The sequence below is a fragment of the Elephas maximus genome, chromosome 14 (assembly GCF_024166365.1).
Source record: "Elephas maximus indicus isolate mEleMax1 chromosome 14, mEleMax1 primary haplotype, whole genome shotgun sequence".
Lineage (NCBI taxonomy): Eukaryota > Metazoa > Chordata > Mammalia > Proboscidea > Elephantidae > Elephas > Elephas maximus.
The window spans coordinates 33,625,813-33,644,753 of NC_064832.1; the positions used below are offsets into that span (position 1 = coordinate 33,625,813).

Genomic DNA, 18,941 nt, shown 5'->3' on the forward strand with positions numbered 1-18,941 from the left:
AAACTCCCAACAAAAAAAAGCCCTGGCCCGGACAGCTTCACTGCAGAGTTCTACAAAACTTTCAGAGAAGAGTTAACACCACTACTTCTGAAGGTATTCCAAAGCATAGAAAATGACGGAATACTACCCAACACATTCTATGAAGCCACCATCTCCCTGATACCAAAACCAGGTAAAGACATTACAAAAAAAGAAAATTGTAGACCTATATCCCTCATGAACATTGACGCAAAAATCCTCAACAAAATTCTAGCCAATAGAATCCAACAACACATCAAAAAAATAATTCACCCTGATCAAGTGGGATTTATACCAGGTATGCAAGGCTGGTTTAATATCAGAAAAACCATTAATGTAATCCATCACATAAATAAAACAAAAGACAAAAACCACATGATCTTATCAATTGATGCAGAAAAGGCATTTGACAAAGTCCAACACCCATTTATGATAAAAACTCTTGCCAAAATAGGAATTGAAGGAAAATTCCTCAACATAATAAAGGGCATCTATGCAAAGCCAACAGCCAATATCACTCTAAATGGAGAGAACCTGAAAGCATTTCCCTTGAGAACGGGAACCAGACAAGGATGCCCTTTATCACCGCTCTTATTCAACATCGTGCTAGAAGTCCTAGCCAGGGCAATTAGGCTAGACAAAGAAATAAAAGGTATCCGGATTGGCAAGGAAGAAGTAAAGTTATCACTATTTGCAGATGACATGATTATATACACAGAAAACCCTAAGGAATCCTCCAGAAAACTACTGAAACTAATAAAAGAGTTTGGCAGAGTCTCAGGTTATAAAATAAACATACAAAAATCACTTGGATTCCTCTACATCAACAAAAAGAACACCGAAGAGGAAATAACCAAATCAATACCATTCACAGTAGCCCCCAAGAAGATAAGATACTTAGGAATAAATCTTACCAAGGATGTAAAAGACCTATACAAAGAAAACTACAAAGCTCTACTACAAGAAATTCAAAAGGACATACTTAAGTGGAAAAACATACCTTGCTCATGGATAGGAAGACTTAACATAGTAAAAATGTCTATTCTACCAAAAGCCATCTATACATTTAACGCACTTCCGATCCAAATTCCAATGTCATATTTTAAGGGGATAGAGAAACAAATCACCTATTTCATATGGAAGGGAAAGAAGCCTCGGATAAGCAAAGCACTACTGAAAAAGAAGAAGAAAGTGGGAGGCCTCACTTTACCTGACTTCAGAACCTATTATACAGCCACAGTAGTCAAAACAGCCTGGTACTGGTACAACAACAGGCACATAGACCAATGGAACAGAATTGAGAACCCAGACATAGATCCATCCACGTATGAGCAGCTGATATTTGACAAAGGACCAGTGTCAATTAATTGGGGGAAAAGATAGCCTTTTTAACAAATGGTGCTGGCATAACTGGATATCCATTTGCAAAAAAATGAAACAGGACCCATACCTCACACCATGCACAAAAACTAACTCCAAGTGAATCAAAGACCTAAACATAAAGACTAAAACGATAAAGATCATGGAAGAAAAAATTGGGACAACCCTAGGAGCCCTAATACAAGGTATAAACAGAATACAAAACATTACCAAAAATGATGAAGAGAAACCTGATAACTGGGAGCTCCTAAAAATCAAACACCTATGCTCATCTAAAGATTTCTCCAAAAGAGTAAAAAGACCACCTACAGATTGGGAAAGAATTTTCAGCTATGACATCTCCGACCAGCGCCTGATCTCTAAAATCTACATGATTCTGTCAAAACTCAACCACAAAAAGACAAACAACCCAATCAAGAAGTGGGCAAAGGATATGAACACACATTTCACTAAAGAAGATATTCAGGCAGCCAACAGATACATGAGAAAATGCTCTTGATCATTGAAATGCAAATTAAAACTACGATGAGATTCCATCTCACACCAGCAAGGCTGGCATTAATCCAAAAAACACAAAATAATAAATGTTGGAGAGGCTGCGGAGAGATTGGAACTCTCATACACTGCTGGTGGGAATGTAAAATGGTACAACCACTTTGGAAATCTATCTGGCGTTATCTTAAACAGTTAGAAATAGAACTACCATACAACCCAGAAATCCCACTCCTGGGAATATACCCTAGAGATACAAGAGCCTTCATACAAACAGATATATGCACACCCATGTTTATTGCAGCTCTGTTTACAATAGCAAAAAGTTGGAAGCAACCAAGGTGTCCATCAACGGATGAATGGGTAAATAAATTGTGGTATATTCACACAATGGAATACTACGCATCGATAAAGAACAGTGACGAATCTCTGAAACATTTCATAACATGGAGAAACCTGGAAGGCATTATGCTGAGTGAAATTAGTCAGAGGCAAAAGGACAAATATTGTATAAGACCACTGTTATAAGATCTTGAGAAATAGTAAACCTGAGAAGAACACATAGTTTTGTGGTTACGAGGGGGGGAGGGAGGGAGGGTGGGAGAGGGTTTTTTTATTGATTAATCAGTAGATAAGAACTGCTTTAGGTGAAGGGAAAGACACTACTCAATACATGGAAGGTCAGCTCAATTGGACTGGACCAAAAGCAAAGAAGTTTCCGGGATAAAATGAATGCTTCAAAGGTCAGCGGAGCAAGCGCAGGGGTCTGGGGAACGTGGTTTGCGGGGACTTCTAAGTCAATTGGCAAAATAATTCTATTATGAAATCATTCTGCATCCCACTTTGAAATGTGGCGTCTGGGGTCTTAAATGCTAACAAGCGGCCATCTAAGATGCATCAATTGGTCTCAACCCACCTGGAGCAAAGGAAAATGAAGAACACCAAGGTCACACGACAACTAAGAGCCCAAGAGACAAAAAGGGCCACATGAACCAGAGACCTACATCATCCTGAGACCAGAAGAACTAGTTGGTGCCCGGCCACAATGGATGACTGCCCTGACAGGGAGCACAGCAGAGGACCCCTGAGGGAGCAGGAGATCAGTGGGATGCAGACCCCAAATTCTCATAAAAAGACCAAACTTAATGGTCTGACTGAGACTAGAGGAATCCCGGCGGCCATGCTCTCCAGACCTTCTGTTGGCACAGGACAGGAACCATCCCCGAAGACAACTCATCAGACATGAAAGGGACTGGTCAGCGGGTGGGAGAGAGATGCTGATGAAGAGTGAGCTAATTATATCAGGTGGACACTTGAGATTGTGTTGGCAACTCTTGTCTGGAGGGGGGATGGGAGGATAGAGAGAGAGGGAAGCAGGCAAAATTGTCAAGAAAGGAGAGACTGAAAGGGCTGACTCAAGAGGGGGAGAGCAAGTGGGAGTAGGGAGTGAGATGTATGTAAACTTATATGTGACAGACTGATTGGATTTGTAAACGTTCACTTGAAGCTTAATAAAATTATTAAAAAAAAAATGTAAAGAGAAAGGCAAAGGAAATATAAAAGAATATCCTTATGACCCAGGCATTAGAAAAGAGTTCTTAACACACAAAGAAAGCACAAAAGGAAATGATGGATAAATAATACGCCGTAAAGAAAAAGAAAATACAGACTACAAGCTGATATATTTATTTGTAGTACATATAACTGACAAAGGATTAACATCTAGAATATAGCAAGAACTTCTACTAGTCAGTTTTTACAGAAATACAAACAACCTAAGAGAAAACTTAGGCAAATGACATGAACAAACATTATCATATGAAAGAAAATATGAATTACCAATAATTGAAAAAAATAACTCTACTTCATTAAAAAAAAACTACTTCATTAGTAAGTCAGATAGTTCAGATTTAAATCAAAACAAGATTTCATTTCACAGCCATTAGATGGAAAAAGTTAAAAAGTCAGAGCATCAGGTGTTAAGGATCAATAAAAAAATCTTTTCCACAACTGGTGAAACTATAAGTTGACAGAAAACATTTGGGAAATAATTTGACCCTACCCTGTGAGATGAATAGGCCTACCCCATGAAATAGCAATTTCGCTCATAGAGAAATTCTTGTACTTGTGAACTATAACGAGAAACTTCAATACAAGGGATAATCTTGAAAATAAAATATTAAGTGAAAAAACAAGATACCAATGAATACCTATAGTATACAACTTTTAAAGAGCTTAATCAAGCAAAGCTAGGCTTATTGTTTAAGAAGCCATAGATGTGTGCTATTACCAAAAAAGAAAAGCAAAGAAATGGACAAAAATGACAATTTAGGGTAGTGGATACATCTGGGGTGTGGCAGGAGAGTTGGGTGGGGAGAAACACACGGGGAACTTTAAAGAATATCCAGTCAAATTGATTTCTTAAGTGGGGGAAAGGATTCACAGAAGTTCGTTTTATTATGTAAAAGATTATATTTGCATAACATTAGCATAAACATCAAGTATTTAATTTTTAAAATTCATACAGTACCTAACAACAACAACACACACACACACACACAATGGAGAAGAAAAAGTAAGTATAAACTGACACCCACTCCAGATTGCTGTTGATTGCGCAATTGCTTGGAAGCAGAAAGAATGAGGGAGCATAAGTTCTCTTTTACACTTAGTCTCAAGTGAGATCCACTTTCCTTTTAACATTTTAAATGTTGCTTCATTTTATAGCAGTTAGAAGCCTCTCCCAGTATAATTGATCTCATTCTGTTTTTATTTAATGTCAAAATGCTTTTTTTTTCCCCTAGTGGCCAGGTTTTATCTGCTCTTCCTCGAACCTCTAGGCAAGCTGAAATTCTGCAAAATCTTACAACAACGTACGAGGTAATTTCTCCCTGGTTTATCTTTCATTGGGTTTCATTTGTGCAAGCACTGTGGGACATGTTCCCGCCTATATTTGTTTGACTTTTATTTACCTGATACAACCCCTCTTACAGCATTCTTCCCTCCCTATTCTTCCATGATTTTGTTCGTTCCCCAAATGAAACCTGGTTCATTTGTGCATCGCCTTTTCGGCCAATCTCACAGCTGTACTTTGGGATCGAATCTGTGTACTTACAGAGATATGACTATGACACAGTTCAATAGAATTATGCCCATAAAACAGGGGTTCTTAATCAAGGGGTATATTAGTTTCCTAGGTATTCGGTAGGAAGTTAACACAAACAGGGTGGCTTAAAACAAGAGGAATTTATTTTCTTACAGCTCTGGAAGTTAGAAGTCCAAAATCCAGGTGTTGGCAGGGCCATACTGTCTCTGGAGGCTCTAGGGAAGAATCTGTTCCATGCCTTTCTCTTAGCTTCTGGCGTTGTCAGCAATCCTTGGAGTTCCTTGTCTTGTAGATGCGTCACTCCAGTCTCTACCTCTGTGTCACGTGGTGTTCTTCCTGTATGTCTCTGTCTCTGTGTCTCTTCTCACAAGAACACCCATCATATTAGATTGGGGCCCAACCTAATCTGACACGATCTCATCTTGCCTAATTACAACGGCAAAAACCCTATCTCCAAATAAGATCATATTCTGAGATTTCCGGGTTGACATGAGTAAGCATCAGAAACACACAGGAAAATTTATTAAAATTTTATGCTTGAAACTCATCTCCCCAGAATGCCTAAGGCATAAAATACCAGCAAGTGTTATAAATGGTAGGAAACTGATGGTTTCATGTTTGTTAGTTAGGGTTCTCTAAGAAGCAGACGCCAAGACCAGATTAGAGGTGCAAGAGATTTAATGGAGGGAATTCTTGTGAAGGATAAAGAGGAGGAGAGCCGGAGATGCCAGTGAGCACCTTCAGACCATGATGCAGGTATGCCAGCTGTGAAGGAGAGAGGGAAGGAAGGAAGACTGCATGAAAAATCTCAGACAGCTATGCAGTTCTAGTGAAGGTCGATAGGTAGTCCTTGAGCTGAAGTCATGTGTTGAAGGAATAATACCACAGGGCGCAGGAATGGATCTACATTAATGTACCCATTGTGCTCAATCACTGGTTGGCCACAGCCCTGAGGGAGCACGGGGCTGCCAGTCAGTTACGCTCCTCACAACAGAAGAGCTGAGTGGGGCATTTTTATGGTCACCACATTATGGTGTGGAGTCATATGTGATGCAAACTGTTAACACATTCGACTGCTACCCAAAAGTTTGGTAGTTCAAGTCCACTCAGAGGCACCTTGGAAAAAAGACCTGTCAATCTATTTCTGAAACATCAGCCACTGAAAACTCAATGGAGCACAGCTCTATTCTGAGACACATGGGGTCATCAGGACTAGAAACTGACTCAACTGCAACTGGGTGCACCATGGTATAGAGAGGAATGCCACCACAGGAAGCAAAAGAGGTTTAGAATCCCAGTTCTTGCTCTGCCACCTTCTAGGCGTACGATTTTAGTCAAGTTAGCCATGAAATTTTGTTTCATCTGAACATTGAAAAGAATAACACCTGCCCGGTTTTTTTTTTAGTGTATAGCAAGGTATGATTATGATGATCAAATCAGATAAGTGTGAAAGTGTTTTGAAAAAAGTGCAGTAAAGTAGAAAAATGTAAAATATAATTGGAAGGCATTGCCCAAAGGCCATAATTAGATTAAAGAACAGGACTCAGTACCACTAGTCGCCATTGAGTCAGTTCCAACTCAAGGCAACTCCATGTGTGTCAGAGTAGAAATGCGCTCCATAGAGTTTTCAATGAATGATTTCTCAGAAGTAGACTGCCAGGCCTTTCTTCCAAGGCACTGCTGGGTGGACTCAAACCTCCAACGTTTAGTTAGCTGCCAAGTAAGTTAAACACTTGCACCACCCAGGAACAAAGAAAAGGAACACTGACATGATAATAATAGCAAGGACATGAAATTGTTAATAAAGAAAATCAGCGTTTAACCAACTTTCCTTCTAGACTAAAATCTCATTTCTCTTTTAAATACCTGACATACAAATCTAGTTTTTCATTTGAGTTGTAAATATATTCATTCATTCATCATTCATTTTCTCACCAAATAGTTCTTGAGTATGTAGCACATCCAAGCCCCTTTTAGCACCTGGGATTGCAGTGAAGAAGAAACAAGACTCCTGCAATATAAATGTCCCTGCTACCCCGCGTGTAGATGAGAACTACGGCCAGGAAGGGTCCCTCTCATGTCCCTTGTAAACACACTCTTATGACTCTAGCTACAAGTAAGGATGACGTGAACAACTTGGTTTTTGTTTTGTCACTTTTTCCCCTTGAAACTGCAGATTGTTCTCTGGCAACCAGTAATGGCAGAATTTATTGCGAAGAAGAAAGAAGCTCATTTTTTTGTGAATGACACAGATGTAAGCATTGTGAAAGCCCATTTAAATGTGAGCGGAATTCCATTCAGGTAGGCATCATTCTGTATTTATTGAGTAGCTATTATAAGCACCTATTATGCATTTTGGAGCCCTGGTGGCACACTGGTTAAGAGCTCGGCTGCTATCCAAAAGGTCAGCCATTGGAATCCACCAGTCACTCCTTGGAAACCCTATGGGGCAGTTCTACCCAGTCCTATAGGGTCACTATGACTCGGCAGCAACCAGTTTGGTTTTGGTTTATTATGCATTTTAGGATTTCCTGGGTGATATAAATGGCTAAGCACTTGGCTGTTAACTGAAAGGCTAGCATTTCAAGTCCATCCAGAGGCATCTTGGAAGAAAGGCCTGGTGATCTCCTTCCAAAAAATCAGACATTGAAAACCCTTTGGAGGATAGTCCTAGTCTGACACACATAGGGTCACTGTGAGTTGGAAATGACTTGAGGGCAACTGTTTTTGTTTTTTAATTGTGCTAAGTGTTAATATAATTGTTTCCTGGAAAAATAAATTATTTATATTAAACAAACCAATGTGGTAATGTTTGAAATGGACAGAGTGATAAACCCAAGTGGCCAGCTGTATGACCTTAGGGACATTGTTTAACCTTTCATGACTTGGCCCCCTGATCTGAAAATGAGGGTTACATCTATAGAGCCGCCTATAGTCCCATCTCCTACAACTAGTTCAGTACCCAGACTCAGGGTATAAAATTAACATTCACCATGGTAGACTTTGTGGTAACTCCTGAAAAAGCAGCTGCTGAAGAAGATTTTGCTTTTCTAATTCTTCTTTCCTTCACAAGGTCGGTGAACATTCCTGAATATGTGGTCCTAAACTAAAAAGTGTATCAGGTGTGATTTCTGTTCATAGCCCATGCCCTCCTCCTTTTGGTTTCTCCAGCCAAAATCTCCTTCTTTACGTACTGCCCAACTTCCCAGTGTCCCCCTGTTGCCCTGGCACCTTCCTGGAGACTGTGCTTTCCTCTGAGTGCCAATGGACAACGTTTGGATAATATGCTACAGTAAGTATTAATAATATAGGTGTTTACTGTGTCCCAGCCACTCGGCTGAGTCCTCGTTTTACCCTGTGAAGTAGATATTACCCCCATTATGCAGATGAAAAATGAATACTTTATAGAAATTTCTCAAAAAGAAAGAAAGAAATTTCTCAAGGTCAACCGGCTAGAAAATGGCAGAACTAGGAGTCAAACTCAGATCTTTCTGATGTCGAAGGCTTCGCTCTCATCCATTGGCCTAAACAAAAGTAAAGAAACCTTTGTTACTGATAAGGAGCTTAAATTGTCCATCCACTTGATAGAATGCCTTAATGCAGTTGACATGTTTGCCTAGTTATAGTTGTGGCCCTTCTCAAGAGGAATTTAATGAGATGCCTTCTCTTTTCCTGTACTTCTGTTTCTCTAGTGATGTGATGATGTTTGGCTGTGACAGCTGGCATAGACTGTCATTATGAAAAAGAAAAAGATTTCTGCTTCACTTTGAGTGGCAGAACAATACAGCGTTACCCTGAATTGGCGAAAGTGTCCATTTATAGAACCTGTATGTTCATAGTAAAGGCACTGAAGGCTCACGATGGAGAAATGTGGATAATAGTGGGGAAAAGTGAGTTTTTGGAGGCTCTAAAACATACTACATGGTAGCTACCTTCTCTCCAGCGCCCAAACTGAAAAAGTTTGACTTTCAGCTTATGACAATGTTCATTGTTGTTTGTACCCCAATGAACTTTTGTTTATTCGATTCCTTGGGATTTTTTTCCCCCATGGCCACCTGTTGTGTCGGCACTGGGCCCTGTGGCAAAGTGAGAGTCCTGCCTGGACACGAGCTCACCCTCTGTTTCTTTCCCAGGGTCCTGATAGGAGATGTTGGAAATCTCATTCTGCAGCAGACTTCCAACGACACAGTCAGCCCTCGGGCCTCTTCATCGTACTATGAGCAGTATCACTCACTAAATGAAGTAAGCCGTAACACTTTTCTCCAAAATGACTAGTTCCTTTTAACCAACATTGCTGTTTCAACCATAGGAAATTACTAAAGAATCAGAATTGGTAGAAGAGGCTTAAAAAAAAATCACATCGACATTGTGGGGTGGAAAGACATTCTTCTGCAGCTATCTTCCCTAGAAAGACTGCATCATACTTGGTAAACTGCCTGTAAGGAAGTTGTTTTTCCAAAGCTAAGAGTGTCTATAGCTGCTAGGAGTAGAATTGCACGTCAAACGAAGAACAGAAATAAAGAATAGGATCTTTTAATTGAAACGTCCACAAGAAATTAACAGTCCAATTGATCAAGTCTCTTTGGATTTTTTTTTAAAGCTCTCTTTGAATAATTGCTAGGTTACCTCACTGAATTAAAGGAGTTTATTCACTTACAGTTAATACACTATGAATGAATGCATTTTATTCTACCCATGAGGAATCTATTTGCAAGAAGAATAATAATACCTATATTTTAGTCTTCAAGAAACTGGATTTTTTTTTTTTTTGATCAGTACTTACACGTTCCAGTTTAATCAGTCTCAGGAAGCTTCCCTATAATACACTAAAAGCCATTTCCCTTGTATTTGTTAGTTGAAAAGGGTATATCTCCGGAGGACTTTATCTTTTATCTAGAATACCCCAAGGAATAAATCCTCTTGATGCTTTTTTTTCCTCATCTAAGAATGTTGCTATATTGCCTAATATAAGTAATTTTTACCATGTCTGACTAGATGCCCAGAAGCTGTTTGGAGCCATAGCTGTACTTTTAAGACATTTGGAGCCCAGGTAGTATGGTGGTTAAGAGCTTAGCTGCTAACCAAAAAGGCCGGTAGTTTGAATCCACTAGCTGCTCCTTGGAAACCCTATGGGGCAGTTCTACTCTGTCCTACAGGGTTGATGGCAATGGGTTGGGTGTTTTGGTAAGACTTAATTAACAGAGATAAATTTTCTATTTAATCTTCAGGAACATCTGTTCCTTTCCAGTTAGCTAAACCAGAACCCATTCTGCTTCTAGAATCCATGTGCCTGGCTGAATGATGTGGTTCTTTTAAAATCGCCTCCCCCACTTTATCTCTCCTGCCTCCATCTCCTCCACTAGACCACCTCCCACATCCATCACCAGCACTGCAATAAGCAAGTCTAATACCGAAAGTTGAGAGGCTGGGTAGGCATGTTTGGCAAAGTGGAGAAGGTGGCTATGTCGCTGAAATGTTGAGTTTGGCAGGGAGAAACGAATGCCTCAAATGGAAGTATTTAAATTCTTTAATTTAATTTAAAAATTATTGTGTTAAAAAAAAGTTGAGTTTTGCCCACTACAATAGATGACTGCCCTGACAGGGAACACAGCAGAAAACCCCTGAGGGAGCAGGAGAGCAGTGGGATGCAGACCTCGAATTCTACTAAAAAGACCAGACTTAATGGTCTGACTGAGACTAGAAGAACCGCAGAGGTCATGGTCCCCAGACCTTCTGTTAGCCCAGATAGGAACCATTCCCAAAGCCAGCTCTTCAAACAGGGGCTGGATTGGACTGTAAGATAGAAAATGATACTGGTGAGGAGTGAGCTTCTTGGATCAAGTAGACACATGAGACTATGTGGGCAGCTCCTGTCTGGAGGGGAGATGAGAAGGCAGAGGGGGTCGGAAGCTGGCTGAATGGACATGGAAATACAGGGTGGAGAGGAGTATGCTGTCTCCTTAGGGGCAGAACAACTAGGAGTATATAGCAAGGTGTATATAAGTTTTTGTATGAGAGACTGGCTTGATTTGTAAACTTTCACTTAAAGCACAATAAAAATTAAAAAAAAAGAAATCAAGGAACATACTGTATTGTACAAAACTACATCAAAGACCTTCTTAAGGTTTTAAAATGCAAAGGTGTCACTTTGACATCTAAGGTGTGCCTGACCCAAGCCATGGTCTTTTCAATCACCTCATATGCATGCAAAAACTGGACAATGAAAAAGGGAGACACAAGAAGAATTGATGTACTCAAATTGTGGTGTTGGTGAAGAATACTGAATATCCTGGGGACTATCAGGTTGGCAGTCTGAATCCACCAGCCACTCTTTAGGAACCCTATGGGGCAGTTCTACTCTGTTGTATAAGGTCGCTATGAGTTGGAATCGACTCAGCCTGAACGGGTTTGGTTTTTTGGTTGTGAACTACCAGAAAAACGAACAAATCAGACTTAGAAGGAAAAAAAATGGAATGCTCCTTAGAAGTTAGGATGGCAAGACTTTGGCTAGCTTACTCTGGTTTTTTTTTTTTTTTTTGTACTTTAGATGAAGGTTTACAAAGCAAATTGGTTTCTCATTAAACAATTAATATACATAAAAAAAAGTTTTCTTACTGTATGTCCAGGAAGGACATGATATGAGAGGGTGAAAACAAACACAAGCAAGTACATGACATTTCTTCCCTCTCCCCTCACCCCCAATCCTTTCTAAGAGGTTCATGGGAATCATGATAATCTTGCTCTCAAGAAATTCAGTTAAGTCCTTCCTTCTCTTTTAACACTGCGTTGATTCTGCCAACATCTCCAGGAGATCTCTCCATCAGCCCTGACCACATGATCACCTGGTGGGCTAGAGGGTTGCTTTTGTCATTGTCTCAGACCGGGGGAATGGAGTAGGGAGAAAGAAACAATTGGCCGTAGAATACTTCTTGTAACAAATGGAGTATACTACTAAAGAAAGGAGTGTATAAAGCTGCCTATAACACAGTCTCCCTGGGTGGAGGAAATCTACTGAACCATCAGTGGCGTAACATACCAAAAAAAAAAAAAACCACTACCAGTTGCCATTGAGTTGATTCTGACTCATGGTGACCCCATGTGTATCAGAGTAGAACTGCGCTCCATAGGGTTTTCGAAGGCTGATTTTTTGGAAATAGGTCACCAGGCCTTTCTTCCAAGGCTCTTCTGGGTGGACTGTAAACTTTTGTTTAGCAGCCAAGCCCATTAACCCTTTCAACCACCCAAGGACTCCTAAATATAGTAGTTACCTCAGACCTATTCATACCTCAGAAGAAACAGAGTCACAATCAAGAAATCCTTGATGGTTAAAATTCAGATACCACAGAGACACTGAGAGAGTAGGTGGCAAGTGGGCCTTCTAGAAGCCCTTTAATTTCCCAGCATGGGGATAAACACCTGGACATGATACTCTAAGAGAATCCAAGGGCAATGGCACTCCAATTCCCATCAGCCAGGATTGCTATTTGAAGGACAGGGCCTCTAGAAAAGTTCTCAGAGATAAGGCCAAGAGTTGGTCGTTCCCACCTCAAAAGGTATGTGAGTTTCAATGTGGCCCTTAATGTCACAGTAGAGGGTCCTGGACAGAGCTGGAGAAAAATGTAGAACAAAATTCAAACTCACAAAAAAAAGACTTACTGGTCTGACAGAGACTGGAGAAACCCAAGAGTATAATAGCCCCCAGACACCCTTTTAACTCAGTACTGAAGTCACTCCTGAGGTTCACCCTTCAGCCAAAGATTAGACAGGCCCAAAAAACAAGCAATACATGCAGCTCAACCATGTATACAAGACTAAATGGACACACCAGCCCAGGGACAAGGAAGAGAGAGGCAGGAGGGGACAGGAAAGCTGGATAAATGGAAATCGGGAACCCAAAGTAGAGCAGGGAAGAGCTTTGACATATCACAGGGCTGGCAACCAATGTTACAAAATAATATGTGTATTAATTGTTTAATGAGAAATTAATTTGCTCTGTAAACCTTCATCTAAAGCACAAAAAATAAATAAATAAAATGTGGCTCTTGGGAGGTTGGTTTGCATTAAAATATGACTGAGTTCAATCAAAGCAATCCCAAACCAAATGAGACTTCAATGCTTGCTTGATATGAACGTAAGCCTCAAGTCAGTCGCAGAACTTATTTTTGGTTTTTTCTTCCACTATATAACCTCAGCTACCGTTGGTCCTGCACCCAATAGTTTGAGTTGGAATCAAACTACTTCTCAGGATAGAAAAGGATGTTTCTTTTTTCCAGATTCCTTTACCTTTCCTGGTTCCACACATCCCATTGTGCTTACAGAACTCTGGAGCAGGAAATAATGGTATTTCTGTTTATCTCATGCAATGACAGGATACCCTGGTGGCACATTGGTTAAGGGCTATGGCTACTAACCAAGAGATTGGCAGTTCGAGTCCACCAGGTGCTCCTTGGAAACTCTCTGTGGCAGTTGTACGTTGTCCTATAGGGTCACTATGAGTTAGAATTGACTTGATAGCCATGTGTTTTGTGCAAAGGCAGTGCTCCAGGAGAGTTTTGAAAAGTGAATACTTAAAAAAAAAGAAAGAACGAAAGAAAAGAAAATGTTTCCTAAGAAAAAGAACTCTAATGAATGGTAATCAGAATTTTGTATACAGAGGCAGGGATTCAGTGTGATAAGCCTTTTAAAATAACTTGCAGGAGCCACACTTTAAAAATCAACTTTTCCTACTGTGTCATAAGTTTCTCAGCACTTTTCCTCTTTTTCCCTAAAACGTGATTCTTTTCAAAACTTTAATTTCATTGATTTTCCTAAATAAAATAAATAGCAGGGAAAAAAAGCAAACGAACAAGTATTTTAGCTCATCATTCCTTCCACATACAAAGTTTTAGAATAATCTCCTTCCCTTAAAGACATTGTCTGTTCCCTTTGGTCAATTAAATGGTTCGAATTTGCTCTTGGGCTAATTGATGGTTTCTGTTTTGATAGATCTATTCTTGGATAGATGTTATGACTGAGCGGTATCCTGATATGGTTGAAAAAATCCACATCGGATCTTCATATGAGAAGTACCCTCTTTACGTTTTAAAGGTAAGTTGTAGAGAGAGCCATTGATCTTCCACCTTTGTGGAGAGCTTAATTCTCTAGTGGTGCTTGTTATAACTTGGATTTTTTTTTTTTTTTTGAGTTTTGGAAATATTTGTATTACAGATGTTCCTCAACTTTGATATTCACCTATTTAAAACCAAAACCCAGTGCCGTCGAGTGGATTCCAACTCATAGGACAGAGTAGAACTGCCCCACAGAGTTTCCAAGGAGAGCCTGGCGAATTCAAACTGCTGACCCTTTGGTTAGCAGCCATAGCACTTAACCACTAAGCCACCAGGGTTTCCATTCAACTATTTAGGAGTTTATTGTTACCTTTACAGGTCTCTGGGTGGTGCAAATGGTTTGCGCCCAACTACTAACCTAAAAGTTCACTGTTTGAACCCACCCAGAGACACCACAGAAGAGAGGCCTGGTGATGAGCTTCTGTAAAGATCGCAGCCAAGAAAAATCTATGGGGCAATTCTGCTTTGTAACACATGGGGTTGCCATGAGTTGGAACCAACCTGGAGCAGTGGGCTTGTTTTTTGTTTGTTTGTTTGTATAATTACCTTTAAAATAAATTCCCTTTATAATGCAGCATTAGTTCAAGAGGAGCACTGGTGGTGCAGTGGTTAAGTGCTCGGCTGCTAACTGAAAGGCCCATGGTTCGAACCCATCAACCACTCTGTGGGAGAAAGATGTGGCAGTCTGCTTCCATAAAGATTTCCACCTTGGAAACCCCGTGTGGCATTTCTGCTCTGTCCTTTAGGGCCACCATGAGTCAGAATTGACTTGATGGCAATGGGTATTAGTTCAAGAGTTGAAACCTCAGTTCTAGAATCAACTCTGCTCCAGTTCATGTGACATTAGACACGCCATTTAACTTTTCTAGGCTCAACACTTAACAGTCATAAAATGAGGGAACTTCTCTGGATTATTTCTCAGATTTCATTTGTATTTTATCTATCATCAAGACCTCAGTCAGACTGGCTTACTTAGACACACACACACACACACACACACACACACAAAAGAAGAAGAAGAAAGAAAGCAAGAGAGGAGTCTCTTATTGGAAAAACACTGTTGCAGCTTTTAGAACCAAAGAAAAGGCTGAAGGTTGTGGCCCAGGGAGGGATAGGAACCAGGGTACGCTGGGGACCTTGGCGTATACAACAGCTTCTGTTCCAATCACCATCCGATTATCTATTTTCAGTTGTGGAACCTCATGGGAGCAAATCTGATTTACCTACCTTGGATCCTGTCTTAGATAAATTGGCCTTGGAAAGGATCAGTGAACATAGCCACTGGAAGAGTTTTTAGGAGCCATAAACCATATTATTCCTGCCATCACTGGGCAGCATTTCGTTCTGTTATACATAAGGTCACCATGAATCAGGGCCGACTCAAAAGCAAACAACAACAACAATAATAACAGTTTCTAATTCTGTGGGTCTGTTATTTACCACTGTTTCCTCTTAAAAAAAAATTTAAAGAAGCTATGGAAAAAAGTTAATCATTAGAAACTATATTCGATTTAGTAACATATAATTTATACATAGTTTCCCAACATTAGCTAAATTGTAACAGATGAACCTCTTTGGTCACCCAAAAACAGGACTTTGAGTCAGCATTTCTGGGTTTTAATCTGTCTCAGATAAGAACTTGCAGGGCAAACTCGAGGCAGAAATGAAGCTTTGGACGCTCTTGGCAGCCAAATTGGTCAATCACATTGGACACATGTAGTCATGACATAGCCACACATGACAGCGGGTTTGGTTTGGGTTTTAGAGCCCTGTGGTGTAACAGTTAAGTACTCAGCTGCTAACCAAAAGGTTGGTGGTTTGAAACTACACAGCAGCTCTATGAGAGAAAGACCTGGCAATCTGCTTCCATAAAGATTACAGCCTAGAAAACCCTATGGAGCAGTTCTACTCCATCACTGGGGAGGTTATGAGTTGGAATCAGCTAGTGGGTTTGAACTACTGACGTTTTGGTTAGCAGCCCAGTGCTTTAATCATGGTGGCACAGTGTTTAAAGTGTTCAGGTGCTAACTGAAAGGTTGGCAGTTCGAACCCAGTAGCCACTCCACCAGAGAAAGATGTGACATTCTGCCTCCATAAAGATTACAGCCTTGGAAACCCTATGGGACAGTTCTACTCTGTCCTATGGAGTTGCAATGAGTCAGAATTGACTTGATGGCAATGAGTTACCAGGGCTCCAGGTAAGAAAAAAAAAAAAAACTCCTTGTTTTGGAATTTCAACTCCTCATATTTGTTTGGTCTCACAACACTCTTCTTTTTTTCTATTCCCTAAAATTGTGGTGTAACTGGTTTTTTAAAGTTAATGTATTATGATTTATTTTGTTGGAGATATTTTTAGGGAATTCTTCTAAAGACACCAAAGGCTATCATTGAGGAAAAGTTGAGCATTCTTACTACAGAGAGTTGGCAGCTTGGGCCAGGCCGACATACTGTGAATCAGAACAAGGCCTCAGTCCTGGGATCTGTGATCAGTTTGTGTGAAGTTAGATGTGTGATTCTTTTTGTGTGAAATGGGAAAATAGAAATTGTGCGTCCTGGGGAAAATCGTGAGGGAGTCCAAGTTTACCTCTGGCACCACTGACTTTCCTTTGCCAAGCCTTTCTCTGTTGTTGATGTGTCTCCGTGCCTTCTAGGGAAGGCCGCTCACCAAACACACGCTCATTTGCCTCTAAAGCAAAGGAGCGGCCTAAAGCCCTAACTGTCTGGTCTCTATTTCTCCATTTCTATGTGCAGTTCTGACACAACTAGTTAATTGTGGGGGGAAAAGAGCTCAAAATCAGGAATCCTGGTGACAAACCTTAGTGCCCACTCAAACCAGTTATATGACCTTAGCTGGTATCCTCTAATCTTACTAGCTTCTTAATTTTCCTTTGAATTGTGAAAGGAATGGAGAGAACAATGTGTACTGTATAGACTTGTTGACAGAATTAAACATAAAAAAAAAAGCACCATATAAATGGAAGATATTATCCTAAATGTTATTGTTTTTGTTACTTTTTGATTTTCTTTGAGCAGGTTTCCAAAAAACAACAAATAGCTAAAAATGCCATATGGATTGACTGTGGAATCCACGCCAGAGAATGGATTTCTCCTGCTTTCTGCCTGTGGTTCATAGGCTATGTAAGTATTCACGTTCTTTTAAGTATATGGCATGAGACTACCTGTAGCTGAATAAACTGAGCAGTGTACCTATTTATTGATCTTCTCCACTGTTCTCCCCCCACCCTTTGATGGGCTGTTTATTTTAAGGCATTATCCCAGGTGAGGTCATAGACTTCTTGATTCAAAACCTCTGGAGGTTTGGGTGAGGCTCAATTACACCAATTAAGTTTGAAAGCATGATCTGAAGCATTTAAATCACCCTAAAGATTATTGAAGGAGGCTTTGTGGTACAAAGAGTTAAGCACTCATCTGTTAGCCGAAAGGCTGGTGGTTCAAACCCACGCAGTGGTAGCACAGAAAAAAAGACCTGGCCATCTGCTCCTGTAAAGATTACAGCCTTGGAAACACTATGGGGCAGTCTTACTCTGCTATACAGGGCCGCTATGAGTCAAAAACCATTCGATGGCACACAACAACAACACAAAGATTGTTAACCTTTTCCTTCCTGCATTTGTATCTGGGGTGAACACTGGAGAATAGTTAAGAAATTATATGCTGGTTGTAATATCTTTACTAAGGAGCCCTGGTGGCACAGTGGCTAAAGTGCTCAGCTGCTAACTGAAAGGTCTACCATCTGCTCTGCAGGAGAAAGATGTGGCAGTCTGCTTCCACAGAGATTAAAAAAAAAAAAAAATCCCATTGCTGTGGAGTCCAACTCATAGCAACAATATAGGATAGAATAGAACTGCCCCATAGGATTTCCAAGGAGTGGCTGGTGGATTTGAACTGCCAAACTTTTGGTTAGCAGCCAAACACTTAACCACTGGAGAGGTGGGGCCAAGATGGCGGAGTAGTCAGATGCTTCTGGTGATCCCTGTTACAATAAAGACCCCCAAAAAACAAGTGAAATGATTATATATATGATAAGCTAGGAGCCTTGAACTTCAAAGTTAAAAAATGGACTGAGCAGCAGGGTGAGGGAGAGACAGTCCAGAAGTGGCAGGAACTCTCAGGCATGATCCCCTGGAGCAACTGTGGAGGGGCCGGAGGTAGCGTTCTGGATGCTGTTTCCTCAGGGAGAAACAGCGAGCTGCACAGCCTACTCACACCTCCAGAACCACAGAAGAATGGCACTCTCGGCAAAAGTTAAGTACTTGCATTTATTTTACTGCACCCCCAGCCCTCAAGCCAGCTTCAGTGGCTGTCAATTTCACTGGGCCTGAGATAGGTCCTGCTGCATGCTCTGAGCCATTCTCCCAGCCTTGGAGAAGGAATAAATTAACAATATGGGGAAAAGACAATCTGCCAGCTCCACTAAACTGGGAAGCTCAGGACAGAAACGGCTCTTGTCTAGGCACAAATTCTACATGGATGTTGAACACCTTTCACCCCTGAATGGACCTGTTTGGGGCCATTTCAGGAGAATAGGCCCTTGTTGGCAGACTGCAACTGTTTCAGCTGTGCAGTGAAGAGGTGAGTTTTTGATGTTTGACACCACTTTGCCTCACCTACTTCTGGTGAGGGTTCTCACCTACTTACATCAGGGGCCTAAGGATTGGTGGCTCCACCCACATCACCTAGCCACCCCTGGCAGGACTCCAAGGACAAGTGGTACCTCCCAGTCCTTACAACCAAAAGCATTGGGTGCCCATGGTCCAGCTACAGAATCCACCCACCTGTCTGCTTACGGAAGAGGGATGTGCTTTCCTCACAGACAC

At 40.8% G+C, this 18,941-nt stretch overlaps 2 protein-coding genes across 2 annotated transcripts in view; both read left to right on the top strand.

Annotated features, from left to right (window-relative positions):
• Positions 1–4,451: 4,451 nt before the first annotated feature.
• The window catches only part of LOC126057989 (carboxypeptidase B2-like), a 58,955-nt gene continuing 44,465 nt past the window's right edge, over positions 4,452–18,941 (top strand). Inside the window, exons 1-6 of the mRNA XM_049852899.1 lie at positions 4,452–4,465; positions 4,695–4,770; positions 7,173–7,297; positions 9,130–9,238; positions 13,982–14,083; positions 17,137–17,241. Coding sequence (XP_049708856.1) covers positions 4,452–4,465; positions 4,695–4,770; positions 7,173–7,297; positions 9,130–9,238; positions 13,982–14,083; positions 17,137–17,241 — 531 coding nt within the window. The remainder of the gene's footprint in view (positions 4,466–4,694; positions 4,771–7,172; positions 7,298–9,129; positions 9,239–13,981; positions 14,084–17,136; positions 17,242–18,941) is intronic.
• Positions 8,095–18,941, top strand: part of LOC126058325 (carboxypeptidase B2-like) — a 175,365-nt gene continuing 164,518 nt past the window's right edge. Inside the window, exon 1 of the mRNA XM_049853403.1 lies at positions 8,095–8,118. The gene's annotated coding sequence lies outside the window, so the exon portion shown is untranslated. The remainder of the gene's footprint in view (positions 8,119–18,941) is intronic.